The sequence below is a fragment of the Neovison vison genome, chromosome 2 (genome assembly GCF_020171115.1).
Source record: "Neovison vison isolate M4711 chromosome 2, ASM_NN_V1, whole genome shotgun sequence".
NCBI classification, from domain to species: domain Eukaryota; kingdom Metazoa; phylum Chordata; class Mammalia; order Carnivora; family Mustelidae; genus Neogale; species Neogale vison.
Window position 1 is genome coordinate 37,009,930 of NC_058092.1, and position 19,603 is coordinate 37,029,532.

At 49.2% G+C, this 19,603-nt stretch overlaps 1 protein-coding gene across 1 annotated transcript; it reads left to right on the forward strand.

Annotated features, from left to right (window-relative positions):
- Positions 1-588: 588 nt before the first annotated feature.
- LOC122899934 (cytochrome P450 4B1) lies at positions 589-18,056 on the forward strand. The gene is made up of 12 exons (XM_044238169.1): positions 589-809; positions 10,355-10,496; positions 10,657-10,701; positions 11,249-11,376; positions 11,836-11,960; positions 12,214-12,365; positions 12,518-12,624; positions 13,555-13,745; positions 15,920-16,053; positions 16,851-16,915; positions 17,016-17,098; positions 17,546-18,056. Exons 1-12 carry the CDS (start codon positions 630-632, stop codon positions 17,724-17,726), a joined length of 1,533 nt encoding a protein of 510 aa, XP_044094104.1. The 5' UTR covers positions 589-629; the 3' UTR covers positions 17,727-18,056.
- The last annotated feature ends 1,547 nt before the right edge of the window (positions 18,057-19,603 follow it).

Consider the following 19,603-nt stretch of genomic DNA (forward strand, 5'->3'; position numbering starts at 1 on the left):
GAGTTGACTTTTTTCTGATCTAGGATTTCCCTTCTGGGGCTAGAACTTTTTGCCTGAAGATGCCTCACAATAAAGATTCAAAGCATTATGATCTGGGCATAAATGCAAATCCTCCCAGAGGTCCATATTGAAGAGGACAGTGGAAGCTTTCTTGTAAGAAAGCAGAAGGAAGCTTAGCCTCAGTTTCATTATCTGGAAAATGGGTATAAAGAGTGAGTAGCTATGACCTCTTTTGTTTAGGTTAAATGAGATAGTGGATAGGAAATTCCTGAGACACATAAGGTGCTTGTGTAGAAAGGTAGGTATTATTATGCTGATGGTTACCCCCAGAATTGTCTTTTGCTTTCTCCTCTAAGGAACCAAGGAAGCAGACCCATGGCCTGGTTTCTTTGATCTCCACCACTTGGTTTCTCTTCAGCCAAGTTTTGGGAGGGGTCAGCCAGGCTGTCTCTCTGTTGCCTGTGACTTTTGCTGCTGCTATCTCTACCCTTTGGAGTTCAGCCTAGCCTGGCTTGTTGCTGGATGCAGGGTGTGGCAGGGGGTGGGGGCTGTCAGGGTGCCAGGGCTGCAGTATAAAGGAACCCGGCGGCAGGAAGCAGACCAGAGCCTTGGTGGTTGCAACTCCAGCCATGGTTTCTGTCTTGCTCTCCTTGAGTCTCTCCTGTCTGGGCCTGTGGGCTGCTGGATTGATCTTGATCTTAGGCTTCCTCAAGCTCATCCGTCTGCTGCTGAGGAGGCAGATGCTGGCCAGGGCTATGGACAGTTTCCCAGGGCCCCCCACCCACTGGCTCTTCGGGCATGCCCAAGAGGTATGTAGGGAGGAGGGGTTGGAGAAAGAAAACAGCCTCTTTTTCTTGATAGAATCTGGCCTAATCCACTTGGGGCTGTGGAGGGGGTCCCTATGCTTGGACAGGGGGATGATGTTCTGGGAGCCATGGTTTCCATTCTGTTTTTCCACTGGATCTCCCTGTTCACTCCTGCCTTCTGAGCTGGCCCTGGGAGTGGGATCACTTATAGCCCACAGACTCATCCTCCTCAGGCTCAAGATTCAGACAAAGTTCTGTTAAAGGCCCTGTGATAGCATTGGGAACACCCCCCACCTCATCCCCAACAGTCCAGTAGAACTAGGTTATCTTGTTTAGAGCTTAAGCACCATCTTCTTTGTTCTGTGTGGTATAAAGATGTCCATTTTAAGAAAATAAAAGTAAAAGCAGAGATGAGTGCTGAGAGCCCTCCTTGGAGCATATAAGTGGTTGGTGCTCCCAAAGGTGGAGTTCTTTTTGCCATGTCTCTGGGCTGGCTCAGTGCCATGGCATTGTCCTGAGTTCAGATCCTGACTCGACCTACTGTTATCTTGGGGTGCTAGAGACCACCTTAGCATCCAATGTCAGAAACACCTCTAGCTCTCTGCCTTCATGGGATCTAGATAAGAGTTTTCTGAACATAAGACAAGGGTACCTGCACTGGAATCAAATGGGAGAAGCAGATTCCTTGGCCCCAGTCCCAGGAGATTCTAATTAACATATTGGAACTAGTGATCTGAATTTATTTATTTATCTTAATGAAACATTTTTTCCCTCCAGGTTTATCCATGTTGTTGCCTATGGCAGAATTTCCTTCATTAAGTGAAAACAAATTTTTTTTAGAGCTAAATGTAGTTATCATCTATCACCATACAAAGTTATTACAATATTATTGCGTATGTTCTCTATGCTGTAGTTTTCATCCCCATGACTGATTTATTTTATAACTGGAAGTTTGTCCCTCTTAACCCTTCTCACCTATTTTGTCCATTCCTCCACTCCCCTTCCCCTATAAAAACCACCAGGTTGTTCTCTATGTTTGTGGGTCAGTTTCTCTTTTTGTTGTTGTTTGTTTTGTCTTTTAGATTTCATATGGTTAAGTCATAGTGAAAACATATGATATTTGCTTTTCTCTGTCTGACCCATTTCTTTTAGTGTAATATCCTCTAGGCTCATCCATACTGTCATGAATGGCAAGATTTCATTCTTTCTTATGGCTCAGTAAGATTCCCCTGTGTATATAGATCACATCTTCTTTATTCATTCATCTATTGATTGACACTTGGGTTGGTTCTATATTTTAGCTATTGTAAATGATGCTGCAATAAACATTGGGGTCATATATCTTTTTGAATTAGTGTTTTCATTTTACTTGGGTGAATATCCAGAAGCAGAATTACTAAATTGCATGGTACAACTTTTTTCGTTTTTTGAGGAGTCTCCATATTGTTTCCTGTAGTGTCCATACGAATATACATTCCCACCAGCTGTGCACGAGGGTTCCCTTTTCTCTACATCCTCGCCAAGACTTATTATTTCCTCTCTGTTAGTAATAACCGTTCTGATAGGTGTGAGATGATTTCTCATTGTGATTTTGACTTGTATTTCCCTGAGGATGAGTGATGTTGAGCATCTTTTCATGTGCCTGTTGGTTATCTGTATATCTTCTTTGGAAAAATGTCTGTTTAGGTCCTCTGCCCACTTTCAAATTGGATCATTTTTGGTTTTTTTGGCCTTTGTTTTTGTTGTTGTTGTTGAGTTGTAGGAGCTGTTTATATATCTAGGATAGGAATCTGAGTTAAAAAACCTCTCCAAGTGTTTTGCTGTGCATCTAGGTTTGGGAACCCAGGTATAAATGCCCGAGACCAAGGCTCCTAGTCCTGAATACCCTTTCCCTTTCATGGTCTCGGGGATTACCTCTCTTCCATGATTGATACTGGGAATGAGCTTGACCTTCAGGAGAGAACTTCCCAGGCTTAGTCTTGCCCTTACAAAGAACTACCTTCTCAGGATGACTTAGTAACCTACATGCATCCTGGAGAAATCAAGGAAGGGAAAAGATGGGTTAGGGAGTTGAATCAGACCCAGGTCTTGCTCTCAAGGAGCCTACTGTCTAGAGGGGAAAACAGACACCAGGGTCTTTCCTGCTCCAGGTTGGATGGGATGCCTAACCAGGACTTGCATCAGCTCCATGTTCTGTATATCAGTATTTGTCCCACTGGGTTGTCATCTTCTGTTTACTTATTCATCCTGCCTACTGACCATGACCTCTGGAGGATGGAGATCTACTCTAAATCATCCCTGTACCCTCAGGGTCCAGCTCAAAGCCTCACACAGAGTGGGGATCACTGAATGAACAAATAGTGAACATTGGGAAGTAGGGAGGGGTCTTGATAGAGGAGGCAGTGAAGGAGAAGACAAGTGGAGAGACCAGGCAGGGTTCAGGAGAGGCTTTGCTAAGTACAGGAGAGGGTCATGGGAAGGTTGAGATCTGACCCTAATGAGAATGTGAGAGGCATTTAGGGAGATCTTCAATCCCTTGCCTCTCACATCCCTCCACTATTACTTGCCTCCACCAAAGCTAGGCTTCTCCTCAGCCCACAGGCTTCTCTAGGACAGGGGCCAAAGCTAGGCTTCTCCTCAGCCCACAGGCTTCTCTAGGACAGGGACCAAAGCTAGGCTTCTCCTCAGCCCACAGGCTTCTCTAGGACAGGGACCTTGCTCCCCTCCCCATGTCAGAGCTGGCTGCCCTCCTTCCCACAAATGCCCTTCCCCCCTACTTTGAGAGTGTATAGAGGGCTTGGAACACAGCTTAACTCTGGCTCCTTGGCTCTAATACAAGAATCTGGAGAGCCTTGGCACCAAGAAGAGCAGACAAGGATTGGAGGGGAGGTTGCCCTTGGACATACAAAGGTTTCCTGGGGAACCACAGTGGGCCTGACACCTCTGCATTCCTCCAGGCTTTGTTACCTCTGCTCTGTCAGATCCATACCTGAGCCTGAGAAATGGGGAGTGTAGGGGCAGGGTTTGTTTTTCCAAACAAAGATGAGGTTCAGAAAAGGCAATGTATCTGCTTATGTCCACATAGTAGCTCAAGAATTGAGTCAAGACTGGGCACAGGATTCACACCTTTTCATGCAGGGCATGATCTATCTTTACAAGTGACTGTAAGTTTGATTCCTGGCCTAGTGATGGTGGGAATAGGAAAAGAAGCATGATGGGGGCAGGTGTGGGAGGGCGGGGCAGAGCTGTCCATCAGGATTAACTTCTCCCTTCTTGTTTCTGGTTGAGGTCTTGGGGCCCTGGAAGCATCGACCTATCACTCTCCTCAGTTCTCAGAATGTGTCCCCATGAGATGGGGTAATGTCTTATTCTTCCAGGGTCTCCCTTCTTCTACTTGGGGGCCCAAAGAGGACTTTACCCATAGTAGGTGCCTACCCATGTTGTTGGCCTGAGGTTGGAAGGGGCCTGAGAATCTGGACTGCTAGGGGAGGAATGGAGACTGCCAGCTCCAAGCCCAGGAAAGGTGACATCCTGAGACTGCATAGGCCTCTTGCCTGGCCCTGCTTGTCCCTGGGACATTTCCCTTGACCTTGTGCTGTGAAGCGAGGAGCATGGCTTGCGATCTAGGGGTCTGACTAATTTCTATTCAGTAGACATTGATGGACCCTCACTATGCTTCTGCTCTGTGCTTCCCTTTCCTCCTCAACAATACAGAGATAAGCATTTTTACCTTGTTGGCTTAGAAGAGGATTGAAAAAGGTAGAGTATAGTCTACGGCCATACCACCCTGAACGCGCCCGATCTGGTCTGATCTTGGAAGCTAAGCAGGGTCGGGCCTGGTTAGTACTTGGATGGGAGAAAAAGGTAGAGTATAGATAGATACTTTGTAAACTGTCAGGCAGATGTCAGGTGTTAAATCCCTGTAGAGGGATTCTTCCTGCAAAACACTGAGGCATTTGCTTCCTTCATCCTTTCTTCCACCAAAATCAACCCAGCCTTTGGGAGACAGATTAAGTTTGTCTTTTCTCAAGCAACTAGCTGATCAACAACCCTGGGTCTGGCTCTCTGCTAATGGCAGAAGATAATGCATAAGACTAGAATCAGCCTTAGAGTACCCCAGTCTGTAAGAGAGGTGGATAGCGCAGCACAGGTGTTCCAGACCCGTGGGCTCAGGTAAAGGATGCTGAGGTGAGTCCGAAAGATCCAGCTGCAGCAATCCATGGAAGGAAGGAAGGAAGGAAGGGTGGAGGACACTACCTGTGCTGGGGCACAGAGGCCAGGCTGGAAAGAGCGTCAAGTGTGTAGGAATTTAATTTGTTCAACAACTATTTCTTTCTCAAGGTCTAGTGCGTGCCTGTGTTCATAGCTCTATACTTCTGGAATGGTGAGAGGGAGAACAGAATGGAATGGACAAAACTGGAAGAAGGTGGGGCAGATCACATAAGACCTTGTAGGCCATGTCAAGAGGCTATATTCTGAGTGCAATGGGGAACGTTTGAAGGGATTCAGGCCAGGGAGTGACAAGCTTAGATTTGTGTGGTAGAAATATCACATTGGTTTGGGATGGTGGCTAGGTCGGCAGAAGCCAAATAGGAGGTGGGCAGAGCTGGACAGGGCTGAGGACGCCACCCAAGGAGATGTTAGTGGAGTGAACAGTGAGAAGAAAAGGAGTAAGAAGTCAGGGAGGCTGTCCTGGCACTGTGGGCGTGGGAGAGGCAGGCAGATGTAAGGGTGTCAGTGAAGTCCCCTGCATGTGCTAGGAAAAATGAGGCACAGGAGAGCCCTGGGAACTTTGTTAAACTGTGGTATCAACACAGATGGATCAGAGCAGAATTTGGAAAAATCACCAAAAGAGAGAAAAGGACTCGTTGAGCCACAAGACTGGATGGTAACCAGGAGGAATGAATTTCTATGTTTAAGTGTAAAAATGTGAGGCTCTGAGACCCGAGAAGAAAAGACTCAGGCCTGGCAGCACTTGTGTGTTTGGGCACAGGACCCTTGGGTTCTGGGTTTGGAGACTTTCCCAGGAATTGCTATATCTGGCTCTCTTAGTTCTGGTTTGTTGATTCCAGCGTAAAAGTCTCTTGGTGGACCTGTGGGGGAGAGATGCAGTCTCCACAGGATATCCCCTATGGCGCTGCCCTAAATCATGGGAAAACTCCATTCCGTGTTTCTGGCTGGCATCAGGGTGGATGGTGGTTCCATTCCTAGGTATGTGAGGAGGGGCAGATTTGGGGGGAAGACATATTGTGTTCATGTTTGAAAAGGCTGGGTCTGAGGGCCCTGAAGGGTGTCATGCAGAGAGGTCCAGTAGATGGTTGGTCATATTTCCGAAGCTCAGGAGAAAGACAAACTGGAATGTGCTGTCAGTTTTGGAAACAGTCGCAGGTAGATGGCAAAGGAAGCCATGGGAGTTGGTAAGAGCCTCCAGGGAGAAGGTGCAGCATAAGAAGAGGCTCGGGGCTGGGTCTGGGGGACACTCAGTCTTTGATTTACAAATAATAGATGAGGAAGAGCTGTGTCAAAGAGGTGGGAAGGCACCTAGGACAGGGTTCTAAAAGAGAGGGGATTTGACTATGTCACAGTAGCTAGAAAACCTCTGGGCTCACCCGCCAGGTGGGTGTTGGTCACATTAGCAAGACCAGTGTCGGAGAGGTGGGGGCGAGGAGGAAGTGAAACTGTGAGACAGCTCTTTTGAGAAGTTATGAAAAGAGGAGGAAAATGGGGTGTGAGCTAGAAAGGAGGCAGAACCAAGGGAGGTTGTGTTTCATTTAGTAAGTGAGAGAGACTTGGGAGTGTTTTAAATGCAGATGGGAAGGAGCCAGTAGAGAGGAGGGGGTCTGTGGTACGGGAGAGAGAAGGACTGACTGATGGGTGAGGTGCCTGAGGAGAAGGCTGGAATCCAAAGGGACTAACCCTGGACAGGCCCTGGGTACATCCCCTGCTGGTACAGGAGGGAAGGTGGGGAGGCTGGGTGCAAGGCAGGTGGTTCTTCGGGTCTGATTGTTGACTTTTAGGGGCCTCTTAACTGATGGCTTCTGTTTCCTCCGTGAAGTTGAGCAAGGTTAACTTGCTGGGAGCAAAGAGCAGAGGGGAAAAGGGGAGAGTTGAGGAAAGAGCAGCTTTTTAGAAGCAGACAGTAGCCAATGCTACAGGGCTTTCTAGAAGGCATTTCTGCTTATCTCTGCTCAATTGTCCCCTAAGAGAGGCTTTCCCTGACCCTCCCTACTCCCTGTCTGCAGTAGCAGCTCTGCCCCTTATCTTGCTTTATTTTTTTTTTTTAGAGTTATTGCTACCAGAAATTATATTGCTGATGTATTTGATTCCTATTTCGTTTCTCCTATTTGAAATGTGAGCGTGGGGAGGGCAGGACTTTGTGTGGTTCACTACGGTTCCCCCAGGAACTAGCATCAGGTCTGGCACTAAGAGTGGGTACTCCGTGCCCATTTACTGAATGCATGAATGAATCTCTGGGAGGTCTGACTCAGGGCAGCAAACCACTCATACTGGGTGAGGACCAATGTCTACATTCCTGTGGACTTGGACACTTCTTGGGTCCATGCCCTCCTGCCATCTTAGGTGTCTGGATGCTTCCATGTTCTCCCCTCAACATGGTCATTCCTGGGGCTGGAACTCCTCCTGGTGCTAAAGATAGGGAGGTATTGGGGGCATTGCATAGGCTTTGGAACTGAAAGACCTGGACTTGAGGGTTGTGTGACTTTGGGGACTCACCATCACTTCTTAGCCAATATGCAGTGGCTAGGAGAGCCATGGAAACCCATGTCATTCTCACCTAAAGTCCCCCTGCTCCTTCTCTTGAGCCAGGGGTCCCTTCTGAGTTGTGTTCACACCTGTTTACATGTACTATGTACATGTACCTATGTAGTAGTACAATTATTATCTCTGAAAGGGAGGATGGAGAACGAAATCACCTATTTGTCATTAGGATTGGGAAAAACCCCTGTCTACTCCTTGGAGCATTATACTTTAGATCTCCTACCTCCAGTCTCTCTGCTTTACCCCATAGAATTTATGTAAATGAGTCCATTTTTTAAAATTGATTTTTTAAAATTGGTTTTTATTTCAGAGATGCTGCATCTCAGTTGTTGTTGGCTTTTCCTGGTAGATGTTCCTAACCCTTTAGCTTTGAATATACAGCTTTGTGGTCCTTGAATCTGGTGGGGGCCTATGCACACACTGAGTGCTACCCAATCTTGTGGGGAGGGGCAGTGTCCACAAGGTAGGATGGAGGAGGGCTGAGACCAGAGCATTCACAGGTACCTATGTATGTCCATCCCAGAGTGGGGAGAATCTGGGAAATCCCAGGACTTCCCTGGTTGTTGGGAGCCCAGGTGGCCCCAGAAAGTGGACTGGACACTAACAGAGAAGGCCACCAGAGATGGGGGTGTAGTGCAAGCTTCCCATGTGACTTGGAACAAGGTTAGGCTAATCCTTTACTCAGAGGTGGAAGATCTTAGGGCAAGTTCAGAGCAAATTCTTTAGTGCAGTTTGGGGCATTTGGGAATAGGATATGGCAGGAAATGTAGAGAGAAGGAAGATGTTGGGAAAAGGTAAACTTGAAGGGGAGGGAACTATGAGTCAAAGGCTTACATTGTGCAGGATCCAGTGCCAAGCCTTTCCATACAATATACCAGTGAAGGGCTTTAAATGCTATGTGAACCTCAACTAGTAACACACGCCCTGCTTGATTTAATTAATGTCAACATAATCCTATCATGTAAGTTATCATCTCCATTTTACAGATGGGAAGAGTAAGATTCAGAGAGCCCAAAGATCTTGCCCAAGTTCATGCATCTAAAAAATAGGGAAAACCAATATTCAAATGCAGATCTTCCAAGCTTCAAAGATTGCAGGCTGTGAAGTCAATGCTCCCAGGTTCACATCCCAGCTCTCTGATCAGCCATGACTCTACCTCCTCACAAACTCCAGAGCTCAGACCTTATTCTGAGGCCCATGGGCAGGTAGGCCATGGATGGGTTTTAAGCATATCTCTGAAAGACTCACTTGGAATAGGGGGAAATGGATAAGTAAATAATGGTCATCCCTGCAGACTCAACCAAACAATTAAGGAGTGTGAATACACCCAGTAGTAAGTGCGAAGAAGGAAGCAGACATGCTGCTATGAGAGAGTCTAGCAGAGAGCATCTACTTAGAGAGGGAGATCAGAGATGGCCCCTGGATGGAGAGGACATTCCCTCAGGGGAAACCTGGAGGATGACAAGTGGCTGGCAGTGCAAAGAGCAAGAGACAGCATTCCTGGTAGAGCAAACAGAAAGCACAAATGTTCTGGGGCAGGAAAAAGTAGTGATGTCTTCCAGGAGCTGCCACCTGGTGGGATCGTGGCCTGAGATGAGATCAGAGATCATCCAGTGGGTGGTATGTGCTCTTTGGGGGGTTTCTAGCTACATCTACTCCCCTAGCAGTGTTTTCTGTAAATGGAGTACACAATAAATACTTTTCTCCTCCTAACCTTAGCTGCCAAGTGTGGGCATGGGAAGAGGCAAGAGAACTCTATGCAATTAAAGTAATTAAAAATATGGAAGGGGCAGTTAAAGGCTCTAGTTTGAAAAGAAGGACAAGACACATTAAATAAAAAAAAAGCCAGTTTCAGAAAAGTATTTTTTGTGTACTCCATTTACAGAAAACACCGCTAGGGGAGTAGATGTAGCTAGAAACCCCCCAAAGAGCACATACCACCCACTGGATGATCTCCGATCTCATCTCAGGCCACGATCCCACCAGGTGGCAGCTCCTGGAAGACATCACTACTTTTTCCTGCCCCAGAACATTTGTGCTTTCTGTTTGCTCTACCAGGAATGCTGTCTCTTGCTCTTTGCACTGCCAGCCCCTTGTCATCCTCCAGGTTTCCCCTGAGGGAATGTCCTCTCCATCCAAGGGCCATCTCTGATCTCCCTCTCTAAGTAGATGCTCCCTGCTAGACTCTCTCATAGCAGCATGTCTGCTTCCTTCTTCGCACTTACTACTGGGTGTATTCACACTCCTTAATTGTTTGGTTGAGTCTAATTGGTCTGCCCATGGAATGAAAGTGTAAGACGCAGTCCATCTTATGCCCTGAGACCTTAAGATAGTGCCCTGCACATAGTAGGACCTCAGAAAAGTGTGTCAAATGACATAATAGGGGTAGAATTGAGCAGATTTCTGCATTGCACAGCAAGCTGGGGTTATCACTTTCATGAAAACAGCTTTAATGCCAATAGAAATCTCTTTCTCGGAGCAGCATAGATAGAGGGCTGATGATAGGAACCAGATGGAAGCAAGCTGGCCAGCTTGGGGTTGTTGAGCTCACCCATGTACAGCAAGAGGGTGGCGTGGACTTACAGTGTTGTCTCTGGGACTGGAGAGGGAATTGACCCCAGAGATGTACAGGACTGTGGCTGTCAGGAAGAGGGATGCAGGACGAGGGAAGGATGCTCCCAGGGTCTGTCTGGGCAGCCCCCTGCCTTCCTTGCCCAGGGAGGAAGTGACAGTGTGTTCCTGAGTACCCTGGCCTTCTGTCACCATTTCAGATACAGCAGACGGGGAGCCTGGACAAGGTGGTATCCTGGGCCCACCAGTTCCCTTACGCCCACCCACTCTGGCTTGGACAGTTCCTTGGCTTCCTGAACATCTATGAGCCCGACTATGCCAAAGCTGTGTACGGCCGAGGGGGTGAGGACTCCCAGGAGTGGGTGGGGTTTCCTGAGAGCAAAGGGCTCAGGGTTCCAAGTGGGGAGGGTCTTGGGGTCTGCACCTTAAGTTTGGGTAGCTGAGGTCCTTCTCTCAGCATCTGCTAGTTTCTGCATGACCCGATCTTCTCTTTCTCCTGCAGATCCTAAGGCTCCAGATGTGTATGACTTTTTCCTCCAGTGGATTGGTGAGTGGACAACTGCCTTCCCCATCCTTGGTGCTGCATTACCAGGATCCTTCCCTGTCCCATTCCTCTCCACTCAGTGTCCATTCAGACTGTTATCTCATGTGGACCACCTGGCCTCCAAGTGCCCCTCCTAACCTTAGTTGCCAAGTGGGGGGACGGGAAGAGGCAAGAGAACTCCCAGTTGGCTGGGGAAGTGAGTCTCAGATGCCTTCTCCTTCTGGGTATGTGCTTTCCCCTGGAAAGGCAGAGCAAGGGCTCTGGAAAATACGTGAGTATGAGGAAGAGCTTTCTGGAATGAGAAAGAGCTTTCTGAAGTGGGATCCCGGGAGACTGCATTGGTGGTGTGGGCCAGGCAAAAGCCTGGGGAGGGGAGTGGTGGTAGGGCCAAGGCTGGTGTCACCAGAGGCTGCACAACTAGGTGGCTGGAAGGCAGAGCTGTGCTGGGACATGTGACTGGTCAAGAGCACTGGGGTGGAGGCCCCAGGTTGCCAAGGTAGGGAAGGATTGTGTGCACTGACCAGCTTTCCCTCTGCCCTCTCTTCCCCAGGGAAAGGCCTACTGGTGCTCCAGGGGCCCAAGTGGTATCAGCACCGCAAGCTGCTCACACCTGGCTTCCACTATGATGTGCTGAAACCCTACGTGGCTGTGTTTGCCGACTCCACGCACACTATGCTGGTGAGCTCCCAGGGCCAGGTTCCTGGAAGCTGCAGCTGCGGCTTAAATGATGTCATTAGCAGCTCATCTTTGAGGGGATGCCAAAGGTTGTGGGTCAGATTTTGCGTCTCAGGGCTGTATAATCCCCAGAAGTTACCCAGACTAGTTTTCCCCTTGCAGAAAATTTCTCCCCAGTCTCACTACAGGCCTGACCATGCACAGGCTGTGCTGGGGCGATTCTCCACCCCTCAGCCCTCTTCTTCCCTTGGGTAGACTGCCTGGCTCAGTGTCTGTGTGTGTGCAGTGTGGGTCCACCTCCTGATCCCACCCCAGCCTGAAGCCCTTACCCCCACATTCCAGAGGGATGGAGGCCGGGCCAGGGACTTGGGGCATGGAGGAGAGGCCAGGCTGTGGGTCTTCGAGGGCAGAGTTGAGTGTCCAGCTGACTTCATGATGTTACCCTCCACCTCTGGGCTCCAGGACAAGTGGGAAGAAAAGGCTCGTGAGGATAAGAGCTTTGACATCTTCTCTGACGTGGGCCACATGGCACTGATCTCACTCATGAAGTGCACCTTCGGCAAAGGAGACAGCGGTCTGGGCCACAGGTCAGAGGGTACTTGGGGCTGACCACCATCACTACCCAGGCTAGCTCAGAGGAGAGAGTTGGTGGGACTCCAGGGCCCTGGTCTGAGAGGACATGGGGTCCTGCCCTAGGGAGCCCTGGCTTGGGCGGGAGGTAGGGGGAGCTGGGCCTTGCTCATGGTGGGGAGACAGATTCTGCCTTTAGTGGGGAGGCTTAATGGCAGCATTGCAGTGGGTCAGGATCTGAGCCCTCCTCCCTGCTCTACTGCTATGTAGGGACAGTAGCTACTACTCGGCTGTCAGCGACCTCACTCTGCTGATGCAGCAGCGCATTGAGTCCTTCCAGTACCATAACGACTTCATCTACTGGCTCACCCCGCATGGCCGCCGCTTCCTGCGGGCCTGCCAGATGGCCCACGACCACACAGGTGGGCTTTTCCTGCAGGGTCCACACACAGGAAGCCCAGGGTCTAGCCTAGCCCCTTTAGGCCTCTCTTGACCTCTGCCATTGCAGGACCTCCTTTTCCCTTTGGGTAGAGGATGGGTCCCCAGGCAATGACACTCTGTGCTCCTGACCCAGACCAGGTCATCAGGGAACGAAAGGCAGCCCTGAAGGATGAGAAGGAGCAGGAGAAAATCCAGAGCCGGAGGCACCTGGACTTCCTGGACATTCTTCTGGGGGCTCGGGTGAGTGAGGACACAGTTGGCCACCCCCAACTGAGAACTCGTCCCAGAGGGGTTTACAGACCATTTTCCTGGGACAGGGCTCACTGGACAGCAGCAGGGGCTGTTAAGCATTTCTCTTCTTTTCCCCCAGCAAGTACGATCTGTTCCTTGTCTTCTGATGTGCATCCACAAAGGCTCAGAGACGGCAAGGTGCCGGTTGTGCTGGCTGCCGCATTGGGGAGAGATGCAGGGAGGTCAGGTCATGTGCTAGAAGTCCTAAAGACCAATTCTAGACTTTTTTTTTCTTGGAGAGGGTGAGTTGGTGAGGGGTAGGGGCAGAGGGAGAGGGAGAGAAAGGAATATCCTAAGCAGACTCCACGCTCAGTGCAGAGCCGGATGCAGGTACCATCTCACCACCCTGAAATCATGACCAGAGCCAAAATCAAGTTGAGCCACCCAGGTGCCCATCAATTCTAGACTTCTAATACCGAAGAAACTTAGAATCTTGGATATCTATTCATTCATTCATTCATTCATCCATCCATCCATTCATTCCTTCCTTTATTCATCCACCCTCCAAACTCACTAACCCCTACCCTGGGTTAGTTTCCATGCAGAAGATGAGAAAAACTTGGCCTTGCCCTCCATATATTTACAGTGTAGTGGAGAAGATAGGAAGTGGATGTTGACAAAGACCTCTCCTCTGCCAGGTGACATTCTTAGCAGAATTGACAGTTAGGGCTGGGTAAGGTCACAGGTCTACTTGGACGGAGGGATCAGGGAAGGTTTCCTGGAGTAGGAGGCATCAAGCTGTGCCTGGGAGGACAGATAGGATTCTGGGGAAGGTCTCAAGCTCCGCTCTGTAATGGACCTTCATTTGACAACTATTATGAGGTCTTGGTACTTATCTCCAATGCCTTGGGCTGTCCCATCATGCCTTCCCCAACACAGGATGAAAATGGGATCAAGTTGTCAGATGCAGATCTCCGGGCTGAGGTGGACACATTCATGTTTGAAGGCCATGACACCACCACCAGTGGCATCTGTTGGTTTCTCTACTGCATGGCCCTGTACCCCGAGCACCAGCATCGTTGTCGTGAGGAGGTCAGCGAGATCCTTGGGAACCGGGACTCCTTGCAGTGGTGAGCAAGGCTGTGGGTGAGCCCAGTCTGTCCTGCTTCCCTGTCCCAGGGATGCCCTGCATCTATGCTGCCCGGTGTCATCTTTGGGTGACACAGGGCCATCCTGGGAACAAGGTGAGGGTGGTGGCAATGTCCTATTTGCTCCAGTGCTGTGATTTTTGAGGGGGAGCTCTGTGGATACAACCCTGAGCCCATTCTCCCACAGTGGAGCCCTTTTTAGGTGTCAGACTCCCATTGACAACTCATAGATAGGAATCCGGGCAACTCTCCCAGATTCCTATCTATACTCCTCAGCGCAGCTTGGATGCCTCCTACTCCGGGAAACGTTCCTTGATCCCTTTGCCAGTGACCAGAGAACTTTTTGTGTGCTCACTCCCTCTGCTGGCAGAACCTGACTACCCTTCTGGGTTGCTAGGTGGAACAGCAGGCTCTGGGAGAGAGAAAGGAGGGAACTGGGCGTGAATACAACTGAGATACCTAGGGACCTGAACCCCGCTCTGGCCCACCTGCCTTTGAATGGCCACGTGCCACCTGTAGACTCATCTGGTGAAGAAGAAAAGGCTGTTTCCCAAACTCCATCACTTAAAACCTTTTACTGTCCTCTGATTCTTGGTTCAAACTTGAACTCATTGACATGACACCGACTGACGCCTACCTCTCTTGGCAGCGTGCGTGGTCTCTGGGGCTCTCCCGCAGGTCCCTCTTTCCCTACCTCCTCCCCTCAGGCCTTGGCCTCCTGTCACACCTCACCTTTCTCTCTGGCTCCTGTGTGACCTCCAGCATCAGGTTAGGTACACATCACCGCACAAGATGTCTGAAGTCTCCATCACCCATTTTTATTGGCCTGATATTGGAGACCTCCCAGTGTCCAGCTAAATGCGAGGGCTGGGAGGAGCCAAGGTGCTGCCCTTGGGATGTTTTTAGAAAGACAACTTACATAGGCCAAAATCTAGAGAAAACCTCAGACTGGAGTGAGACTGAGAAGCCCTGTGTGGACAGCAGAGGAATCAGAAGGGGTGGGGCTCGAGCTGGCTTTCCAAGGAGGCGTGAAACTCAGATCAGCAAAGAAAAAGAGAAATGGGCCTTCCAGGTTAGGTAACAATAGGAACACGGCCTGGAGGCGGAGAGTTAAAATTTTTATTTATGTTATTTTTATTTCATTTCATCTAGAAGTTGAAGCAACTTCAAGGATGCTTATTCAATACTATAGTAAAACACAAAAAGGAAAGAATGAGTACTGGTATATAATACTTTGTTAATGCTCATTGAAAATCTCTTCTCCCAGTTTTTAACCTCCCATTTCATGTCTCTTAAGGTGTGTGTGTGTGTGTGTATGTTTAAGATTTTATTTATTTATTTTTGAGAGATAGAGAGCAAGTGCACAGGGTGCAGGAGAGGCACAGGGAGAGGGAGAAGCAGGCTCCCCATTGAGCAGGGAGCCCAATGTGGGACTCGATCCCTGGTCCTTAGGTCATGACCTGAGCTAAAGGCAACATTTAACTGACTGAGCCACCCAGGTGTCTATGGTGTCTAAGGTGTCTTTTGATGAATACAAGTTCCCAGTTTTAATACAATCAAGTATATCTTTAAAAAAAAAAATTGAAGACTAGGTGGAAAAGCCTTAGGGTTTGGGACTCTGTAACAAAGTGCTGTGCAGTAGTCATGATTGGGCCACATTTCGGACTGAGCTTCCTGTTGGCAAAGGAGAAAAAAGATACATTTTTATTTTTTTATTTTTACCTGAGCTTGCTGCTGTTCATGCACTTACAAACTTCATTCAACCAGTGTATATCAGTGTATATTTTTTTCCACCTTAGTTCCACAGGGGAAACTAAGTGGAACCTAAATTGTCCCTTGTGGGGCTTCTATGGGGCCTTGCAACACAGGAGTGACTTTGTCTTGATGGCTGGGTGCACATACAGCTCTAGGGCCCTGTGGTTCCCTTCCTAGCAGTAGAGATGAGGGAGAGATGGAGAAAAGAGCCAGGAGCCAGAACCCCTGGATCGGAGTGGCTATCCCATGTTTAATCTGGTCTGGGCACTTGAAGCACTTGTGTCCCTCCCATTATTGGATGTGTGATGGCAGGTAAGAGGGGAAGGTGGGGCTGGAACCTGCCTCCCCGTGGAAGTCCCTTGCTTCCCATCTCCAGACAGGTCTGGTTGTATTGCTGGCAGGGATGATCTGGGGAAAATGACCTACTTGACCATGTGCATCAAGGAAAGCTTCCGCCTCTACCCACCCGTGCCCCAGGTGTACCGCCAGCTCAGCAAGCCTGTCAACTTTGTGGATGGCCGCTCCCTACCTGAAGGTGAGTTGGAGTGGACTTGGGGGTGGAACTGGAGTCCTTGTGGATGCTTCTCTGACAGACTGTGTGCCTTTGGTCAAATCTTAGCACAAGTGGAGAAGAACTCAGGCTTTGTGTTTGGTCTGGGTCCCAATCCTGGTTCTACAATGTATGGGTAAATCCCTCTACCTTGAGCTTTTGTTTCCTCTTTTATAAAATGGGGACAAGAAGAGTCTTTGCTTGACAAGGTTGTTTTCAGGATTAAAGAGACAATATTCTTCAGGACTGTCATGTACCACCATGTAGGTTGTGACCTGAACAACTCCAGGAGGCACCATTCACATAGACTATGATGACGTTCATTGCACAACCTATACAACTGTATGTGGTAGCTTTGGAAGGAGGTTTAACTCTGTATCTGGCATACAACGTGCACCCAATGAATGGTGGATGTTACTATTAATAGCATAATGTCAGGAATAGTAACTTCCTTTCGGTTATTTGAAAGCACAAAGTGTTGTTAATAGACCTTGCCTGTCCTACCTCACAATGAGGTAGCTTCAGTTCTTCTTTTTTCTCTCCCCATTCCACAAATGTCTATGTTAGTTGCTGTGTCCAGTGCTGGGGCCAGAGGAAGTAGATGTGATGGTGGTTAAAGCACTTTGATGTCTTGAGGGTGGTCATGAACCCTCCCCCAATGGCAGTGCTCAGGCAGGGGCTGGTGTCCAGTTAGAAGGATACCAGGGAAGTCTGGCCCTGTGAGGAGGTAGCTGAAGCTCTCTCAGGACCACCCAGCTACCAGGCCTTTGTTCTGCCCACAGGCAGCCTGATCTCTCTGCACATCTATGCCCTCCATAGGAACAGCGCTGTGTGGCCTGACCCTGAGGTACTACATCCCTGGGTCTGGAGGTCAGGTGGGGTGGGAGGCTATGGAGGTCACTCTCCCCAGGACCTGGCATGTATTTAAGCAAGGCTTGTCCTCTCAGGTCTTTGACCCACTGCGCTTTTCCCCTGAGAATGTGGCCACACGCCACCCCTTCGCCTTCATGCCCTTCTCTGCTGGGCCCAGGTAAGGAGTGGACCAAAATCCCCAGGGCCCCAGGAATGGGAGGGGAGAATGGAGGATTTTGTGGGGAAAGCATCATTTTGGGAACTCCGTGACAAAGGGGCCGCAGTTGGGTTTTTGATGATCTTGAAGTAGGGTAAGTTCCAGGGACCATCTTCTTGCCGTTAGCATATTCATGTCCCTGGCCAGTGGTGGGCTGGCTGAGTCATTCCAAGAGAGGCCCCCAAACCAGAATTCCCAATGTGAATCTACTCAGTCTGGGGCCGCCCTCACTGTGTTCCCAAGATCTGTTTCTGAAGCCCCAAGTCAATCAACCAATCAGCCAATTATTTATCCACAAACAGTTATTGGTTTTTCTAAGCCACTGGTTTTTCTTGGCCACTAAGAACACTGGATTTTCTCACTCTGGACACACCACAGTCTGATGCCACCTTGTGCTACTCACTGTAGGAACTGCATTGGGCAGCAGTTTGCCATGAATGAGATGAAGGTGGTCACGGCCCTCTGCTTGCTCCGCTTTGAGTTCGCCCTGGACCCCTTGCGGCCCCCCATCAAGATGCCCCAGCTGATCCTGCGCTCCAAGAATGGCATCCACCTCCGACTGAAGTCGCTGCGCCCAGGCTCTGGGTAGTAGCTTTGCTGAGAAGAGGGTCCCAGACAGCCCAGACACTGCCCTCTCCAGGCTGGATTGTAGAGTAGTTGCGGCTCCCTGTCTTTGAGAGGCTTGTAATTTACATGGGGAGAAGGCACCCACATAAACAATCACCTGGAGGGCAGTGCCATGCAAGCATGTGTGTCTGGAAATGCTAAGTATGCATGTACTCTAGAGCTCAACCATTCATTCAACAAACATATGGTGAGCACCTCTTTGCTTCTAGAATCTTCCTTTATCTCCCATAATTGGCAGTCTTTCTAGAATGTAGCAGAAACTTACAGGCCAGCCGTGGTGACACAATGAACACAGTGGAAGCTGGGTCTCTTTGGCTTTATGATTATGATCAGGCCCTCATCCACTCCACATGAAAGAAGGATGGCTTTGGGGGCTTGGCCCTTCATTGAGATGTATTGCTCTTCTTAACTGTCTGTGCATGTGTGTAATATAACAGACATGTGGTAAAATTGCATAAACAAAAAATGTATAGGACTGTCAATTCCTAAAACAAATTCCCAGGTAACCACCACTGAAATCAAGGAATATGGAATATGGAATATGGTTTCTCAGGTGTATCTTCTGCCCCTCTTGAGACAGGTCTCTCTTGCAGTCCTGCCATTGGCAGCATCTATGCCATTGTCACCTGGTGCTCTGGGTGTTCAGGCTTTTGCTGAAGAAGGTGGCAGAGTGGCATTTAAGGGGGGTTTCCTGGAAGACACAGTGCTTGAATCAAGCCTTGAGGCAGGTGAGGTACAAAGATGCAAAGAGTGACTTTGAGGGAGGGCCTCAGGCTGGGGCCATGTGATGAATTAGAGAGTCTTCTTCAGTACTCCCTGCAGCAGCTGCCTGATGTATCTCTATGGTCCTAGGTGTAAGGCCATTAGCAGGTTCTAATCCAGGAATTAGACAACAGTGAAGGGGAGGACACTGGAGAATAAGGGGCCTGATAAGTGAGGGGAATTCTAGCCCTGGGACTTGGGGATGTCTATATGTTGCCCTGGGGATGTACCATCTGGAGACACATCCTTCCTGCTATTGATGCTTCCCCTCTTAGAAAAAGACCACAGCCTGGGAAGGTTGGCTATGGGCCACCTGCTCACTCCAGCAAAGCCCTGTCAAGACCCAGACCTCCTTGCTCACCTGAGGCTGGGATGCAGAGGTCTCAGCCAGGGTATCATCCATGCCACCAACTTCCCTCTCTGTCCTGGCCCTGGATAGACCTTTCTCCATAGAAGCAGAGGTAGATATCAATAGTCATCATCTGAGGGCAGAAACAGAGGTCATAACCACTTGCAGCCCATGGGTGGCACCCAAGTCTAAGACTTGTTACTTCCCTCATCTCTGGATTGTCAAGAAACGTATAAGGCAGGACTTACCCTATTTCAGTGTCAGAAGAAGGAACTTCCAAGATGCTCATCAGAAAATAGCTTGCACTGAGCCCTTCTGACTTTGACCTCTTTTGACCAAGACTCCATAGGTGTATTGACTATCTCTTTGAGAGTTTATGTTGATGGGAAATGGAGCTGAGAACTCCAGAGTTTGACAGAAGGGGGAGGCTCCACAAGGGAGGGGAGGACCAAGGCAGCTGACTAATGGGCACCAAAATGAACTCCACTTAATCCTTCCAGCCCTCCAGACATACCCTGTTGTGGGTGCTTGGGTGGCTCAGTTGGTTAAACATACCCTGTTGCCTCCTACAACCCCAGGCCTTTGTTGTGCACATGCGTGGTAGAGTGTAGAGTGTGTGAGTGGTACACACACGTGTAGTTACACATATATGTGTCATGGGAGTCATGTATATGAGTGTGAACTCACCCTAGGTTTTTTCCTTTGCCTAGAGCCAGCAGGCAGCAGCC